At 39.0% G+C, this 19,090-nt stretch overlaps 1 protein-coding gene across 6 annotated transcripts in view; it reads right to left on the reverse strand.

Annotated features, from left to right (window-relative positions):
- CDK5RAP2 (CDK5 regulatory subunit associated protein 2) overlaps positions 1-19,090 on the reverse strand; it is an 81,028-nt gene that overhangs the window by 48,710 nt on the left and 13,228 nt on the right. For all 6 annotated transcript variants that reach the window (XM_069873603.1, XM_069873602.1, XM_069873600.1 and 3 more), the window contains exons 8-14: positions 17,559-17,721; positions 16,133-16,186; positions 15,596-15,715; positions 14,891-14,983; positions 13,693-13,911; positions 6,975-7,145; positions 6,024-6,197 (exon numbers count right to left, since the gene is read on the reverse strand). In XM_069873603.1, coding sequence (XP_069729704.1) covers positions 6,024-6,197; positions 6,975-7,145; positions 13,693-13,911; positions 14,891-14,983; positions 15,596-15,715; positions 16,133-16,186; positions 17,559-17,721 — 994 coding nt within the window. The remainder of the gene's footprint in view (positions 1-6,023; positions 6,198-6,974; positions 7,146-13,692; positions 13,912-14,890; positions 14,984-15,595; positions 15,716-16,132; positions 16,187-17,558; positions 17,722-19,090) is intronic.

Below are 19,090 nucleotides of genomic sequence, written 5' to 3' on the forward strand. Positions count from 1 at the left end.
AAATGCAGCTATCTAAAGGAGTATTTGCTTGCACTTATTACATAAAAATATCCACGATATCAGCCGTCTGGGAGATCCACAGCAAATTTAGAAGTATTAATGTCAGACACACATACTCTGCCTCTGTTGGAGAGGAACTGTAGGCCTCGTTGCTTCCCTTAGTTTTCTTGTTTTGACTGAAAACTGAGAGGAAGAACAAAAAAAAGTGCCACAGCTAAGGAGGGATGTGTATGGCTCTGGTATGACAAGATAACACTGGAGAGCAAGAAGGAAAGGTAATTCTATTTTCTCCATATTAAAGCCTCAAGATTGGAAACTAAACTCTCAAGAGATCCTAAATCATTAGTGAACAGATCATTAACACGGAGGAAATCTACACTCAGGAGTCTTAAACAGCTGTTATTACTCCAATCACAATTCCTAAGGAAGGAATTGCAACAAAATTTCAGCTATGGAAGAATCTCGTTAATTCACACTAACGATGCAGAGACTCTTGTTAATTTGAAAAATTCAGTATTCTGCAAAGTAAACAGCACAAAAGCAAGGACAACTGTTGTTTACTTTTAATTATTTACATTCATACTTCACAGTATGCTGGCAAATATGTTAAATAGTATTTTGCAAGTGTAATCAAGTTTTGATCAAATTACTCCCGTTAAGGTAATCTGCATGTCAGATCTTGAGGCAGAAAGAACAGCTTCTCCACCGAATGCTACAGGCTCCTTGAAGAAGTGACCTTGCCTTTGTACAAGTGCATCACGCTCAGCTACCATCACTCCTAATGGGAGCTGTATTCTAACAAATGTTTCCAGATTCCAGCGCAATTTATACCTTAAATACTGTTCTGTACATGAAGTGCAAAATACTGAGCTTCACATCAAGCTGATAATATAGATGAGGAGAGGAGGAGCTCACAGCAATGGCTTCTGCTGAGAAACACAAAGGCAAACAGATGGAGGTGGGTGATCCAGACTCCATTAATAAAAAAATCTCACCAAAGAAACATGTAAAAAAAAGTACATCTTACAGCCTGAATTCAGGAGTCTTATCCATGTGTTGGAAACTCAGCCTCTCAAGAACAGCCACTAGGCATAAAATACACAGATTGCAATTTAACTTGGAAAAAGTTTGATCACAGCGACACTGATCAATGACGTAGAAAGCAACAGGAAGGAATAAATCTTTTGACTTAATTTAGTCAGTTAACAGGCTGTTAAAAGTTGTAGTGAACTCTTCCATATGTCTGATACAAGCCTTGCAATTATTCCTGAAGACATTACAGAACCATATCCTAATTAAAAGCTCCCTCTGAAGCACTGGCAGAGCAATGTCACTCTGCAGAGTTTACGGTACACAAGTGAGATAACGGTTGTCACCAATTGTTCAGGGTCTATGACAGCTGTGTTAGCAAAACAGTGTCACACATAGAACCCTGCTCCGGATCCCTGTGTTTCTCTTAGAATCCACGAGTTAAGTTAGTTCCACATTTGCACCAAAGTCTCAGTAAGCTCATGAGACCCCCCCCTAACTATTTCTTCCTGCATAATGGGAGTCATGAGCTGTTTCTTATGTCTTCTGTATCCAAATGTCACAGACTACAGTCAAATTATGAATTCTGAACCCCACAAGCTAGGTAGAGGTTAGTAAAATCAAGAAGAAGTGTTCTTGATTTTTCAGAATCTGTAATAATAAGGATGGGAAGATACAGCACAAATTTCTCTTTCTTTCCTTTTTTTTCTGTACACTATTACTGTCATTTCTAAATAAAGCGTAGGAGTGAATTATTCCAATCAACTCCCCAACGGTACACAAAACATAAGGCAGCTCTGTAACTTAAATAGACCATAATGCTGTGGGAGTTAATGAAACATTAAACCTCTTGACACATGGTGTGAGGGAAAATGTGTTAGAGGAGATAGCTGCAAGACATCCAGGACCATATTGCAGTGAAAGATTTATATTCCCGTGAAAGGAGGCAATCTAATACATTAAAGTCTATATTTAAGTCTGAAATACTATTGCTAAGCAGCAGTGGTGGGAAACATAACTTATTTTCATTAAAGGTTTCTGAAATTGTAAGCAATGAAAGTAAAAGGTTTATATCTCCACAATAAAGACCTTACTGGCAAAGCCACAAGAATATCTGGTTGCCTCACTGAATACGCTTGCTTACAACAACCCTCAGGATTATTTCAAAATCTCTGAAGGATGAGAGGATGAACAAGTGAGAGAGGCCACAGCCTGCACCTCACCAGAATTTGGTGATTGCTTCTAACACTGCAGTCAACTTTACGCATGGTCTACCATAAATGAAACAATCGCTAATAAGGTTAAAATTGTAACAGCCTACTGAGTCAAGTATCCAAAGACAAAAATTACTACATCAAAAGACTCTGTTAGTGACTTTTAGAAGATGTCATCTAACCACAGAAAATGTCACAAAGCTGTCGCAAAGGCCCCAAGGAACTTACAGCCCTCTGGGTCATATGTGAAGCAAGACTATCAGACTACATGCAGATTTCCAAACACCACTTCTTCAGGCTAATTCCTTTGAGATGAAATTCCTGCTAATATGGAAACAGTGAGATGCACCAACCATGTCCATTCCCATCACCAGGCCACGCTCAGTGTTACAGGAAAAAGGCATCACGTTTACAGGGTGTGAAGACATGGATATTGACAAAAAAAGATTGCTGTTTTCAGCTACAAGCTAATCTCATCAAATCAGAAATTGAACTATCACCTCGTTTATGTGTTCACAACTTCAACTTGAAGAGACTGAAAGCAAGGACTACAATACCCTGATCACTAATAGAGAGGATTCTTGTATAAAAACAGTCAACTACATTGCTTTTTATAATCACAAGACTCAGCAATACGCACACTGGATGCATTTCAACAGCTGCAACACGTCTGCAGTAGTGCACAATGGCACCAAATCCCATCCTCGTGACACCCACCACCTGCAATGTCGTGGCTGTATTGGTAACTTCCATGCACTGACTACAATTTCTTCAGCTGCAGCAAACCAAGCACCCCAACTGCATGCACACAGCATTCTTCAGATCTTTGTCTGCACAGCATTAATTCCCAAAATACAGGAGTAATTCTAACCAAAGCCAAATAACGTGCGGATCACAGAGGAATTAGAAAGTGCCCTGTGTCTGCAGAAACTCCAGATTTGCCTTGCAGTGTATCAGCGAGTGACATTCCCTGCTCTACCCTCAAGTGGTATAGAATCATAGAATCATAGAATAACCAGGTTGGAAGAGACCCACCGGATCATCGAGTCCAACCATTCCTATCAAACACTAAACCATGTCCCTTAGCACCTCGTCCACCCGTCCCTTAAACACCTCCAGGGAAGGTGACTCAACCCCCTCCCTGGGCAGCCTGTTCCAGTGCCCAGTGACCCTTTCTGTGAAAAATTTTTTCCTAATATCCAGCCTAAATATTAGCTGGACAAAAATTAGTATATTAGCTCCCCATCCCAAAACCAGGCACCACAGGAAGGCTACATACATTACAGCAAAACCAAGATTTTTTTTTTTTTTTTTTACACTTAGAGAAATCAATTTAGAATTAACACTGATATCACTGTAGCCTATTGCTGCAATATACACTGTGTGTAAGATTATACATGCAATGCAGAACAGAATATTCTACATTCTATACTCGACAGAATACTCTACTTTCTATATTCAACAGAATGCAGATGCACAGCTCAAGGACTAAGCAAGAGCCACTCTGTTCAATTTTGCTGCTTTTCTCAGTAACAAAATGAATTACAAAAGTTTAAAAAAACTGTTTTAGATAAATATATTTCTAACAAATGCTCCAACAAAAAAGCTTTATAAGTATAGGAGCATTGGTTGCGAAAGACAAGCATTGAGCAAAAAAACAAAATTCATATATGAAGTCCATCACACTTCTAAATCCCTTGACTATAAAATAGATTTTGTTCTGAGACTTCACAGATACCAGAGTCAGCAGTTGCATAACTAACCTAATTATCAGTGCCCTCACACACACTGTCTCCAGCCCATGACAGTGGCTCAAGAATCCAAACTCTAATTAGAAACTGTCATTTATTTTCCCTGGCCTAGCTAGGGCACCCAGCGGAGCTTTGGATGTTGGTTGCTTTAAAATTCATCGTTACATTAAAATAAAGCAAAAAGGTATGATGAAAGAGAGAAAGTTCTGCATCTCTCAATTCAGTTTCTTCAACTTTAAAGATCAGTGAGGCTAGAAGAGCTCGGTCTCTGTTCTCTCTGGTGGGGAGGATCCAGCTGTGCGTTTGTTGAGAGTTGGTGCAGCACTGCAAAGTCATCAAAGAGTTCAAGGCAACCAATGAGAGCAGAGCTCGGGATAATCCGTGTCCAAAAACTTATGATTAATATGCCAAAGTGGGTTCTTACAGGAGATACCTTCCACAGAGGTTAAGCCGAGAGGACAATGGGTTGTGATTAGGTATTGTTCACAATCACTAAGTGAACCAGCAATAGAGAATAGCTTTGATTAGAAGGTGGGTACTGGGTCATTACTGTGCACAGCTCCGCTTGCCACTGTTCTCTCTCCCAGTTATATACCTGTACTGGAAGTGGGGTGTAGAGGGGAAAGTCAGTGTTTGATTTTCAATAATTCTGTATGATTTTCCATCACTCTTATGGCCTTCGTGACAGAAGTTACGTGCATGCACTGCAGTTTGTTTTACAGAGGTAGAATTTTTACTCAGCTTTTCACAGACTTTGTGTTCTCTGCATGTATATTTATATATTCTCTTAACATACTCAGCCCTGGCACCTTGGCCAACAGTGATGCAGCTCCTTTACTCGAAGTTCATCACGTAACCCGTGCCTCAACGCATGCTTACATCTACCCTGTTTAATAATAGCACCCATAACATATTAAGCATCTCATCCCTAGCTTGTTCAGAGCGTGACACAAGATATAGCACTCATCTTTCCTTTGCCACTGGCTCACTTTGTTTTAAACATCCTTGAGAAAACTCTCATTAATGACTGATGCATTATTAAAGAAACAAATAGCTTTCTCCATCATTAGTATGTATTAGTCTAATTCTTTTTACTTCGCCTTGATGCTTTTGGAGACCTTCACACACCAGGCTCCAACCAACACAAAACCAGACAAGTAATGCACCTTCAACATCAACTTACATGTTTGCTAATTTGTACACAATAAAACAAATGCACTGATGGAGTCAGCAAGGGATTCAAAAACTTCTTAGCAGCACCTGACTATTTTTTTAGCCAGCACAGAAATGGGGGTAAAGAGGGAAAGAATTAACTCTACATTTCAAGACACTGAATTTGGATCTCTCATTTCAGGTACTAACAAGACTTTTCAATTTATGGCATACAATAAAATAATGGGCATATATTGTCCACCCTTTTTATATATATATATACTTTTATATATCTATATTTCTGTGCTGTTTCCTTTCTTTGCTTTAAAGTATTCTTCTTCTTGCCCTAGACATATCTTCACTGCTCTCTGTATTTTTTATCCTCAAACACCATTTATTTCCTGCAATCAGGAGCTCTGTGCAACCTTTTTCCTTATCTATTCACAAATACACAAACTCTCCTCTACACCTCTCTCCAGAAACACAGATACCATCCCACTCAGAGCAACACATCTAGCCTAATGATCACAAATCTTTTACCTCTTACTGGCAGGCAGAACATTTTACACCCTTTCTGAGAGTAAAGAGTTTAGAGATGCCATACTCATCAGAGTACAATACTATATACTCATGAGACCAGACCAATACCCCCAAAATCATACAAATCATATGACACAATTATTAATGAAGATATTGTTGCAATTTTAATAAAATATAACATTTTGTGAGGGTATTGATCTGAAGGAAAAACAGCCCCTTGCTACAGAGGTGAATTACAATGTATACAAGTCCACACCTTTGAAGCCAAAGTCAAAATCCTCTTCAATCTGAAGTCAAGGTATTTATCTGCACGTGACCAGAATTATGGAAAACTCACCTCTAACTCCCTGACTATCTTGATGATTGACTGTTGAGACTGTGCAGCACATTTTTCCTTTACTAAGCCCTCATTTTTCAGTTCAAGTTCTTCATTGGCTCTTAGAAGATTCTTGTACTTATTCAAGAGTTCCTGCAATTCCACATCCTTTTCTTTAACTGTTCCATCAAGTTTCTAACAAAAGAGAACAATGAGACAGTTTGACAAAATTTACTCTAGTTTTATATTGTAAAATAGAGAAACAAAAAAAACAAAAAAACCACTCCAGAGAATATCCAAGGATAACGTGGCACGTGTGCTTTACATACATGGCAAAAGAAGAGCTCAACTTAGCATAATGGAGGCAAAAAAGTCAAACAGAAGCTTTTCCTTCTATCCAACCCTTTATGTATTAAAAAAAGTCAAGGAATGCACCTTGGTCTCCAGGTACAGAGCAACCTCAGCTATCACTCTCTGCACGGCTAGTTGAATCCCATCAATACTTTCCAGGATTATGCCACCAGCTATAAAAAAACCTAAACAGGGGAACATTAACATTCAGGCAGGTCCATTCTCACATACATTATTTTGAATGGGTTCCAAGAAAAAAAAAAGATAGAATATTACAGTATCTATACCTATTCTTCAACTTCGAGTTTCTGCACAATAAACTGAAAATCACAGGCACTTCAGAGCTTTTAAAGTATCTCACCACAACAGTGAAAATTCCACATAAGTACTAGTAAAGCTTTCTTCTCTCTCTGTCCACACGCTTCATAAAACTCTAACAAGAAATCTTGTTGAATGCCACACTCTCTATAATTATATGTCTGTTCTGCAAATACGTTATTATGAAAAGTGAAGGATTATCATCAAAATCAACAGTAATTCCAAATACAAATGTGATTTTGTAATCATTCCTCATATAAAATCAAATGATATCTTTCAATTTTTCATTTGAAGTCTACCCACCTGAAGCAGCAGATCCTTTTGATTGACATTGTCTGTTAGCTGCTTGATAACTAGTTCTTGGCTCTGCAGTTTCTGATTGCTTTCACTCAAAAGAATATTGTAATGATGTTCAAGTGCTTTTTCTTTCTCAGTCATTTCACCGTGTAATTTTTCTAGTTGATTCCTAAGGTCCTACAAAAAAAAAAAAAAAGAAATTGAATATTTAGCAAATCAACTTCAACAAAAATTTAAGACTAACAACCCACATTATTAGCTCAACTTTCTATTGCCTTCAGTTACTCATATCACTGAATAATTTGGAGAATTTAAGCTAGTTTCTTTGCCTTAGTGTCAGTGAACACAAAGAAAGAAAACTCTTAGATGAGATGTCACTATTGTCTTCTAAAAATCTAGGTTGTTATTGTTTAAATGCTTTTCATACAGAATGCCTGGACTCCGAGGCTGTAGCGTGCACGTAGATGTCGCAGTCAGAATGAACACTCACTTCTGAGTCAATTTACTCCCTTAGTAGAAATAGGAGAAAATTGGTTACGGGTGATTCAGTTTGTCATTTGCTCTTTTTCTCATCACAGCATGAAAATTCTTGCACTAACATTATATTACCGGTGACTTTTGCATCAAACAAAAGGTCAGAAATGTTAAAACATTTTCTTTTGACAAGAGTACCAACTTCAAGCAACCAAACAGATCGGTCTCATTATTAGAAGCTGTGAATAGAGCTTGATTTTGGTTCTGGCTTTGTTAATTACTTCCTGCAGCTCTACAATTAGCTGCATCACCTCCATATCTTAGCTGCCCATCACAGAAACACATACTTCTCATCTACTTTGCTTCTAAAATGTAAAAATGACCTGTCAATAGCCTTACAAAGTAGAAAGACCAAAGGACTTTGAGATCTCTTAGAATCAAACACAACTATGGCAATGGAAAAGCAGGATCTGAAATATAGTTATCTATGGACCACCTGATAAAGCCTTGGGTTCCAGGCAATAACATCCAACAACTCCCTTTCCTTACATTTTGCTACGATCTGGGGCAATTGCTAAATCAATGAAAATATATATGAAATTATTAGCATGTAATTAATAGTCAGTCCCAAATTAGAGTGGAAAATAGACAAGACGCAGGGCAGCAGAAAAATCCATAACATGGCTGCTGTCTTTCCAGCTTCTCTCCCATCATCACTCTCTGTGTCACTTCAAACTCTGCCGATTTGTGGAAAGTTTCAACATCAACAATTAAAGGATGTGGAGCTTCCACAGACATCAGCCTCACTTTATAAGGTTTTACTCTGCAAGAAGATCTAGAGCATTTACTGCATACTGGGAAAAGAGAAGTAGAAACTGGTAACAAAGGAACTGCTGTCTTAAATTAAACTGTTAAAAGTTAGAGGAGACATTATACTATCTAAACTTTTCTTCAGACCCAAAGAACCAGGTAAAACTGCCTACATCTTAAAATAAATGTTTTGCATTTACTCCCAAAAAGGGCCCATTTGTGAGGCATCATAAGCCCTTTAAATAGTTTGCACATATGGCAGTCACCTATAAACTTTACATTTACCTCCACTGGGATTTGAAATTCAATAGTTGTTTCTTATTCCAAGTAAAAGAAGTAGTACTAGTGACACTTTAATTGCAATCTCTTTACAAACTGTTTTATGTCCTTTTCTTGACTTAATTACCTCGCTTCATGCAGGTTCACATCAAATCCTTCACATCATTTTACTACTTCAGTGTTTTAATTCTGTTGATTTTGTGCATTAAATACAAATTGTCACTTATAATGTCTGTTGGTTTACTTGCTTAATTTTAGCTTCATCACCAGGATTCACTGAAGAAATCCCTAATAGCTCCTCAAAAAATTCAAACATTATTCAGTTTCAAAGAATGACTAAGCTTAGACCTTCAATTCTGGAAACTAATAAAATTATTTTTTTCAGGACCCAAAGAACTACTTGCTTGTCTAAGAAAACTGAAGAATTGCAGAACCAGGTCCAAGTTTTTTGTCTGTATCCACAAACTCTCAAATATGTTTCTATTTCTTCCCAAATACTATGAATATAAACTAAAGTGCAGCACAGCTCTTTTGAACATAGTGTAACAGTCTGACAACTGCAAAGTCTTTTGGCTTCAGGTTATGGAGTTCTTCAAGAGGTCACATCAAGCCCCTTCATATACAACATGGGAACTGGAAGCAAAGGATGAGCTGCAGTGTTACGCTTTTCACTGCATTGCAAAGTTCACTCCTTGGGTTTGTATTTTTACATTGGTTTTATACTACTATATCACTGAGAGGCTTTAAGTGAATACATGATCTTTTGAGTACCTAAACTTCAAACGAACACTTTTGACCTGTCCTGTAACCTCAAGTGACCAATCCCCTGTGACGACTCTTCATGAAAACCATGAACAGCTTTAAGAAGAAAAGATGACAGACATGCACAGATAGAAAAGAGGCTGCTGCAATTACAGAACTATCACCTAATCTCAGCCATCTTGGCATGTATCATTTGTCAGGTACAAAAACTGTGACTCTGCCTTTAAAGCAGCAAGAATATTATGGCCAGGTGTATGGAAAGAGGTAGGCTGACCAGGCACACAACTGTGGAACAAGTGAAAAAGCCTGCAAGAGGCTTGCAATTTGCTGATACTTCGCCTCTACTGTTTGTGCCCCCAGAGCATCCTAAATCCTTCCCCAAATAAGCTAAAGTTGAGACTGAAAATTACCATCTTTGCATAAGCCAGAGTTCTGTAACACACAGAACTATCCATCACTACAGCAGGTTGCTTGAACTCATTGACCACTCAAATTGTCTGGAAGAAAAATCTATCGGTTTCTGTACATTGAGTTGCAAGGATAATATAGTATCTACTGTTCTCAGAGCATAAACTCTGCAATTCCCTTTGCCAATCTTTTTCCCCAGAGACTTTCCTATGATTAATGATAGTTGAACTAAGAAAGATGAACGTGAAACACTATAATGTAGAAGACTGGAGCAGCTGCCTCCCCCTCCTTGTCAGATGGAAAACAGGTTGGTGAATAATTAAGTTGTGAAGCTCCAAAACCTCCCTCTCAGGCTACACTGCAGGTAGGAAGCCTAAGTAAATTCTGACTAATGAGTTATTCTGCATTTCCCCAACCAACTGATCAAATATGAATACCTAGTAAATACACTGTAATTGTCTACATTTAGGCCTGCAGAGAGAATGGATATTTAAAGTGTTTAATCCTGTAAATTTGAACAAACTCTTCCATCAGGAAGTACAGAATCTGTCTGTTACAGACAGAGCAACATGGTGGGGACAAGCAACATTAAGGGTAAGTGCATGTTATTCCCCATCAACTCTATGCAAGAATACAAGCCCAAAGTTTCTCATTTTCAAAGATGTGTTAACTCCAGCTGGAGGCCAGTGACAAGTGGGGTTCCCCAGGGCTCAGTGCTGGGTCCAGCCCTGTTCAATGTCTTTATCAATGACCTGGACGAAGGCATTGAGTGAACCCTTAGCAAGTTTGCAGAAGACACTAAGCTGGGTGGAAGTGTGGATCTGCTGGAGGGTCGGGAGGCTCCAAAGGGATCTGAACAGGCTGGACTGCTGGGCTGAGTCCAATGGCAGGAGGTTTAACAAGGCCAAATGCAGGGTCCTGCACTTGGGGCACAACAACCCTGAGCAGCTACAGACTAGGAGAAGTCTGGCTAGAAAGCTGCCTGGAGGAGAGGGACCTGGGGGTGTTGGTTGACAGCGACTGAACAGGAGCCAGCAGTGGCCCAGGTGGCCAAGAAGGCCAATGGCATCTTGGCTTGGATCAGAAACGGCGTGACCAGCAGGTCCAGGGAGGTTCTTCTCCCTCTGGACTCAGCACTGGTGAGACCACTCCTCGAATCCTGTGTTCAGTTCTGGGCCCCTCACCACAAGAAGGATGTTGAGGCTCTGGAGCGAGTCCAGAGAAGAGCAACAAAGCTGGTGAAGGGGCTGGAGAACAGGCCTTATGGGGAACGGCTGAGAGAGCTGGGGGTGTTTAGCCTGGAGGAGGCTGAGGGGAGACCTCATTGCTCTCTACAACTACCTGAAAGGAGGTTGTGGAGAGGAGGGAGCTGGGCTCTTCTCCCAAGTGACAGGGGACAGGACGAGAGGGAATGGCCTCAAGCTCCGCCAGGGGAGGTTTAGGCTGAACATTAGGAAAAAATTTTTCACAGAAATGGTCATTGGGCACTGGGAGAGGCTGCCCAGGGAGGGGGTTGATTCACCTTTCCTGGAGGGGTTTAAGGGACGGGTGGACGAGGTGCTAAGGGGAATGGTTTAGTGTTTGATAGGAATGGTTGGACTCAGTGATCCAGTGGGTCTCTTCCAACCTGGTTATTCTATGATTCTATGATCTTAAAGTGATGCTGAACCACTGCTTAGTAGCAGCTCCTGGAGAAATGAAGAACTGGAAGAGACTTGTTTTAAAGGTGACTGAGGAACAAATTCTGCCTATTGCTATAGAACTCCTAAGAGTGAGCAGTCTTGTGATTTGCATGATCAGCTCACATAGAATCATAGAATGGTTTGGATTGGAAGGAACCTTAAAGACCATCCAGTTCCAACTCCCCCTGCCACAGACACAGACACCTTCAACTGTATCAGGTTGCTCAAAAACTCATCCAACCCGGCCTTGAACACCTCCAGGGATGGAGTAGCCACATGTAGCAGTTTTAATTAATTTAGTTTAACCTTATTCCATTCTAAGACAGCAAAGCCCAAATCACCTCGACAAGCTGGGTTCACAACAGAGCAGAAGGACTGATTCTGGATCTCTATGGTCTGGATTTTTTTTTAAATAGATATACACAAAAATCGGGGTTATCTCAAATACAGTATATGAAGAGTCATTGAAATTCCCCTGTGAGTGCATGAAGAGCTAAGACAGCAGTTCATTACACATATTGAGGGCATTTTCTACAGTTTAGGCACATTCTAGCTAGTGTTACTCTAATAAAATTAAAACACTGAAAAAGAGGTATCTGAGCATAAATAGAAGAGAATTTTTAAGGCTGTCTCATAAGTAGTTTGCATCAGATCACTGAAGTGGTTTTCCATTTGTCAAAGAGCAAAGTATCACAGCATATTTTTTTACTCCCACATATCTACTACTTAATGGGCAACATTTCACAGGCAACGTTGCTACATCCAAATGTACTAGTGACTCCAAAATTGAAGCAGCTGTTCTGCAAGGAGCAGGAAATAGGTTAGGGATATAATTTTTATAAGACTGCTCATCTCTTGGCAGGAATGCTTTTCCCCAAAGAGGTAGTCATTTATATGAAAAACTTGGACATAATGGAGTCAAACAGGCTCCTGTAATACAATACAAGTAACTTTGAATCCCCTGGCAACTCCCTACTCAGCCCTATTTTTCCTGTATTTCCTATACAGAGCGATATTCTAGCTCCCCTGAAAGATTAAAAAAAAATCTGAATAGAGATGACAGTTAAATATAAAATAGTTTAAATCAATAAAATACCTTTTTTGTGGCTGTTTTACTGACAGGAGCGATCTGTTCTTTCTCTCCTTAACCTCAACACCCTGAAGAAATTTCAAAGCACACCAAAGATAGAGATTTTGTGACAGCAGCCTAACCACGGCTGACAATCAACCCCAACTGCAAGTTGAATTGGGGACAGGAGACATAACTGCTTTGTTTGTGGGTAAAGGGATCCCTCTGCTGGTTTTAAGTGATGCTGCAGGGACAGCAGTGCTCTACCTAGGTCCTTATTTAATAATTGAAGCTAAAGAGTCACTGAATAAAGACAAGCTCATTTACTCTTTTATGTAATTTAATATAGCAGGATACTAATCCCTAACTGAAGAGGATCAGACTCTGCACACGGGCAGGACTCTACTCATTATGCAAATGCTGCCCTAACAGAAGCCATGGTGAGAAGACTTTAGAAAGTCACTTTATGTGACAAGATGCAGGTGAGAAGCATGTTTAACACCAAACACTCAGCAAAAAGGGCATCCTTTTTTCAAAGGAAGAATAGAAGAAACCTGATTATTCACTTTGTTCCATGAGCTGCACATGCTAGAAGCAGAAATGTTTGCCTGAACACCTTCAGCAGGGTGAAAAACTAAACACAGCATGAAGAAAGCAAAATTAATAAACAGACACAGCACATCATTTTTATGTTAAACTGTGATCAACTAATCCTGTGCTACAGGAATTATATAAGCAGAAATTACTAAATATACAGCTCTTTCAGGGACCCTGCTACGACAGCAAAAAGCAAGGTGAAGTGTGGCTTAAAGGTGCAACAACTGGCTACTTCTGTTCTGCATTAGAAGAAAGTTATATTTAAGTAGTGTGATATAAGATAAGGCACAGACATGCCTTAAGATAGGACAAACACAGCAGAAATACAAAATGTGCATCGTTATGCATGTTCAGACTCTCCTACCAGAAAAACTGAAACCAATAGTAGCCATTTACCACTTATAACAGCTAATGATTTTTTCTAAGATCTAAGACCATCAAAACTCTATTTATTTTAAAATATCTTTCTTTGTAGACTGTACCATAATCTTCCTCAATCTCAGCCACAATCTATAGAACTCTGGCTTCTGGCAAATGCATTTACCTTTCCAAATATTATTGAAACTAAAAACCTAAATTTGTTAGAAAAAAAGCTAAATTATTTTTAAACTTTATGAAGTAAAGGAAAAAAAGTTATAATAACATTAATGGTTTTGTCGCTTCTGCTCTTCTGTAGCTGTGCTTCATCCAGCTCCTTCTCCATTTTCTCTCTTTCTAAATTCAAATCATTTAGCTCTTGATCGGTTCTTTTAATCCTCCTTTGTAGTTTACGATTCTCAGCATCCTTTGTGAGGTTTTCTGAACGCAGCTCTGCTAAGAGGGTCTCTTTTTCCATCAAGAGAGCTTGGTAATCCTCAGCACCCTGAAACACAAAGCAGCATTCAAGTTCTCTTAAGAGTATTTTGTAGAGACTGGAAGTCTTTACTCTTGTCGTGCCCAAACCCACTCCCCCACACCCCTTTCCAGTACTTCAAATTGTGGCACAAAAATGCAGTGAAATGAGAGTTATTTACACAACAGAAAAAAGGTTACATTGAAAATTTTCCCAACTAACTTAACACAACTTTCAGTGACATGCAGCACAGGGAAACAAAGTCTTAGATAACTATTAGATACAGGTTGACCTGCCAAGGCATCCATAGTGCAAAGGAGATCACATTATTATTGTTGGTCCCTCAAGCTCTTATTACATAAAGGTTTCTACTTTGAGGTCAGTTTGAAACTAGACTAGGCCATGTAGTTCCCAGGTCATAACCATATTTTTGATATGAAATAGCAAGTCTGATTTGTGTTCTTCCCCATCACACAATGTTAAAACCAGCCTCCTTGAAGTTCCCAACACAGATGGTGGGAACACTGGGCTATGCAACATGATCTACTCGCAGAACTGCCTTCAACTCAAGTTTGTAACTAAGGAGCAGAGGAATGAGCAGAAAGGCTTGTTCTGTCACCCACCATGCAATATGGATTCCGTGGACAGGAGGGATTAGTTGCACACTTTTTAAACCTACAACTTTTCAAAAAGAATAAAGCGTTCAAAAATGAAGGAGCTAAAATTAGAGTAATATGTCAAAGCAGGACTTCCATGGTATAAAAAGGAAACACAAGCTATAGATTCACACACAGGCCAAAATGACCTGAAGAAGTAATCAGGTAGACTTTTTCTCAATAATTTGATTTGGGAAATCTTTTTCATAAGAAAATTCAAACATTTTAAACAACATTTTGAACTGATTTCCATTCCTCTGCTTCCAAAGACACAAAGCACTAGTCACTGCATGGAATTACAGAGAAGGGACAAGCAGAGATGGGAGAAGGCACATTAGTTGCTTGCTTCTTACCTTGAATTTTTGCACATGTGCTTTGTGAGTTGCCTCTCTTGCCTTAGCCAATGAAGCATTCAGATCTTCGATTTCAGAACAAAGCTCTTCATTCTTTAAGCAAAGTAAAATTAATACTATGCGGAAAGAGTTATTTCCCAGGGATGGTGATTTAGTAATAGCTATCCCATCTCATTATCCATTCATCCAACTACACAAAATAAATACTTTAAAGAACAAAAACACCAAAAACATCACAATAAATCTTGTATAAAGAAATTCTTGCCCTCATACAACACCCACTAGACTGCCAATCACTCAAGTATTTCCCATTCTTCCACAAAATCAAAATTTCAGCTGGTGTTGACCTCTCCTATCTTTGTGACAACTCCACTTACTCAACAACAAACAATACTTCTCATACCCTTTAACTGGTGCTCAAAGCTGATAAAGATCAGCGTGCAACTGAAAACATCTTTCCTCAAAGTTGCTCAAAGTTCTTAAGGAAGAAAGTATCAGTTAAGGATCTCTTTCCTCTCCCCTCCAGCCCAAGATGCAGCGCACTAGATAAACTGAACTGTTTACATATACGACAGCCGTGATTAAGGACCCACTAGAAGTGTCCTAATAGTTACAGCAAGATCAGCCAACCCCTGCCACATACACAATGCACACGCTCCCCTCCCAATGACGGTTCTACAAACGAGCAGATCATAATCATCATACCTCTTTTTCCTTTGCTTTTAATGCAACAGTTAGCCCTTGAATGGTTTTATCTCTTTTCAAACCATTCTTCTTTTCAACAGCAAGCTCATTTTCTCTCTCTTGTAGCTCTTCTTGAAGTGACTAAATTAGATTACGTGAAAGTTGCATTAACTTCCCACTAAGAGATACTGTAACTGCACATTAATAAGAACATTCTCTCAGAGTTCTTCTATCTTATTACTCAGATTACTAGCATAAAATATAGTCCCAAAACGCAAGTCATCATCTTAAATATGTGCCTGGAATATAGTATAGGAAGTGTAATCTCACGGGTTGGCCATGAGTATCAGCTTCAATATTTGATGAGCGTGCTCTACTGAAAGTTGCTTCAAAAACAAGGTGAGCCTTCCTGCCACCTAACATACAGGATAATTTACCAGAGAACTTGCTTTGCTTCTTTTTGAGTCAAGGCCTCTCTGCATCTATCAATACATTACAGAAGAGTTCCTAACGTGCACTGTAAGCAGTCAAGGAAACAGAAACAAGGTTAGAACTTACCTGAATCTTTTTTTCAAAGGAATTTCTCTCATTCTTAAGCTCCATTCTAATGGCCTGTAAGAACAAAACAGTTGTTATATTCAAGCAATTCCATTCTAAACACAAACGTAACTCATGAAGCATTAAAATGAAGCTAAATAAGTTTAAAAACCTTTGGGGAAAAGAGAACTCTAAAATTAGTATACACCTCAAAATTCTAGAGCATTCAACATTTTGGCAGAGATATATTGAATCTGTTCCTCCCTGGAAGTCTACAAATCTCCCTGGGCACAGTAAGAGCCTCTCCAAATTGATAAAATAAAAAACCCACAACCATCGAACCGCACAACATGGCCTTCCATGAGACAGGACAACCACACTTGCCGAGCTAATAAAAATGCATTTTTCTGTGACATTTATCTATGTCAGCAAGATGCTTTTGTGAAGGGAGGCTTTAATTTGCACTTTTCCTTGGGGGCAGGGGTTACAGATTTTTTTTTTTTTTTAAGTATCCATATATAAAAACGGAGCTGTGCAAAGGGATACAACAGAATTATGTCTCCAATACTGCATCCCAACATCATCATCATCATGATACAGTCCATCCAACTCCAATTAAATTATTAAAGATGACACTGTCCCTGTTCTCACCTTGACACACAAATATTTTTGTGAAACCAGGGTAGTTTAATTGCAAGAACATCAGGAACTCAAAATTTTCAAGTTCACTAATCAGTGCAGTCACAGAAGGTTCTCCTGTCTATTCTTGATGTAAACAAAAATAGTATTTAGGTACTGAATGAAATTCCAAAACAAAAGGGAAGATTTCCCAGAGGCATGACAGCCTCCATAATTACTTCCTTAATTCTGCAGCTTTAAGTTACCGGTTGAACAATCAATGGGGAAAAAACAGACAAGCCTTAAGACCCACTCGTACTTTTCAGGACACCAGTCTTCCTTGTTTAAGAGCCACACGAAATAAAAGACTGATTCTTAGCACTCTTGTCGCCTAAAGGTTAGACTTTGACTTCATTTCATGAGGTTTTTTTATGCCTACCTCCCTTACAACCTCCCAAAAATTAACTCTCAATTCCCATTCTTAATTTCTACAGAAGTTATGTCACCTATTGAGGGACCTAGTCACATCTAGAATATTTTAATATATACTTGTGTCAAGCAATTACACAGGATCTATAATAAAATGCAGGCATACAGTCAATGGAAAACATGATCACTCACTGAATGAATGGTAAGCATGGATAATAAAGATCAATGTTGACCACCAAACCACAATGTAACCAGTGAATGTTAAGGGAATGGAGAAGGGAACAATTGTGAGGAGTATTTTTAAAAATTGGCTTAAGTCACTCACATACCGTCACGCACAAAACCTTTAAAATCCTAGACCACATGAGATTTGTAACACAGAACTGTTCAGTTTCCTCACCTCTATCTCACTATCTTTTTCATGCCTCAAAGCAATGGTAAGTTCTCTGATTTTTGCTGCTGATAAGCTCCCATCACAAGATCCACTCTGAGCCTTTTCCTCTTCAAGGTGTTGAATTATAGCTTCTTTACTTTTCAATGACAGATTCAGTTGCTCTATAAGTCTAAAATTATAAGATTTTTAATATTAATCTTGCATCATCTACCACCAATTCTCCAGTCATTGCAGTAAATCTTGCAGACAACTCTCCTAGGTGAAGACTCCAGACAATACCTGTAAAGCTTAGGGTGGTGCTTCCACAACCCATTCTCCCTCCAGAGAAACCAGAAAAGATGCCGTAACTTTAAAGCAAGCAACAAGACAGGGTTGAGCTTTCTGCAAAGTGCTCATTCTTATTTTCCTCCAGTATCATTTCAAATGTCAACACTTAAGCTTTAATATTTCAGTCTCATTGTCCTTTATAGCACACATAAAAAGCTTATCAACCTATTGCACAATCTTAGCACATAGAACACCATACCCTTACGTGCCATCACTAAGTGCCTCTCAAGTACCTAATTTTATTTATATTTGTACCTCAGCTGGTTCTCATTTCGCATAAGAAAAAAAAAAAAAGTTAGGTCAGCACTACCTTCTTCGGTCAATACACATTTTGACGCTTCCAGTATTCCAACCGAGAACAATAACACTTGAGTTTTCTGACAAGACATAAGGGTTACACGTGAAACTTTTCTGGCATGAGATGCCAGCTGTGATTCTCTCAGTATTTTGTAGCCTACACGGTGAAAGTATTTTTTTAACCCAATACGAATTCCAGATGTGCTAATCCCAGACAAGTTTAAAGCATTGTACATTAATATTTGATTCACTTCAACAACTCAAACAGTCTCTCCTTCCAGTAGCACTATGTCTTCCTGGTCATGGGAATATTTACACTGATCTACCAGCATGTAATTATAGAAGGTCCTGCCAACAGTGGATCACAAGGAAGGGGACAGGGAGGGAAAAAGGGAAGAAAAAGCCCCATTTATCATACTCCACACTGCTTTCACTTCACTGATCCGCTCCTGACAATTTGTTTCCACACTTTAAGCACTGCTTAAAGCACCTCTGAAAGAGACTGGTTTTATAACTTCTTCCCAGCTCAAGTCACTCAGGAAAGCAACTGCATTCACGCAGACAACTAATGGACAGAAAGAGGAAGACAGGAAAGGGAAAAGAGGTAAATAACTTGCGTCACGTTATAATTATGGTGGTGGCACATGAGATGCAGTATTGAAACCTATTACAACATTTTCATAATTTTATTCCACTGTAGATCTCAGAATTGCAGCTTTCAACCTACATGCTTATACGAAAAACTGCCTAGAAAACACTGCAAACCTTGCTCTGGTTCTACCATCATAAAAAATCTATGAAATGAGAGCCTCAGGCCAACATGACGTTCTGTTACTAGGGTGGAGCAATTATGCAGTTACACAGAACCATAAACTGGAGGGTTCAGGCACAAACAGATACAAAAGGATACTCCA

Source organism: Phaenicophaeus curvirostris, chromosome 20 (assembly GCF_032191515.1).
Source record: "Phaenicophaeus curvirostris isolate KB17595 chromosome 20, BPBGC_Pcur_1.0, whole genome shotgun sequence".
In the NCBI taxonomy this organism is placed as follows: domain Eukaryota; kingdom Metazoa; phylum Chordata; class Aves; order Cuculiformes; family Cuculidae; genus Phaenicophaeus; species Phaenicophaeus curvirostris.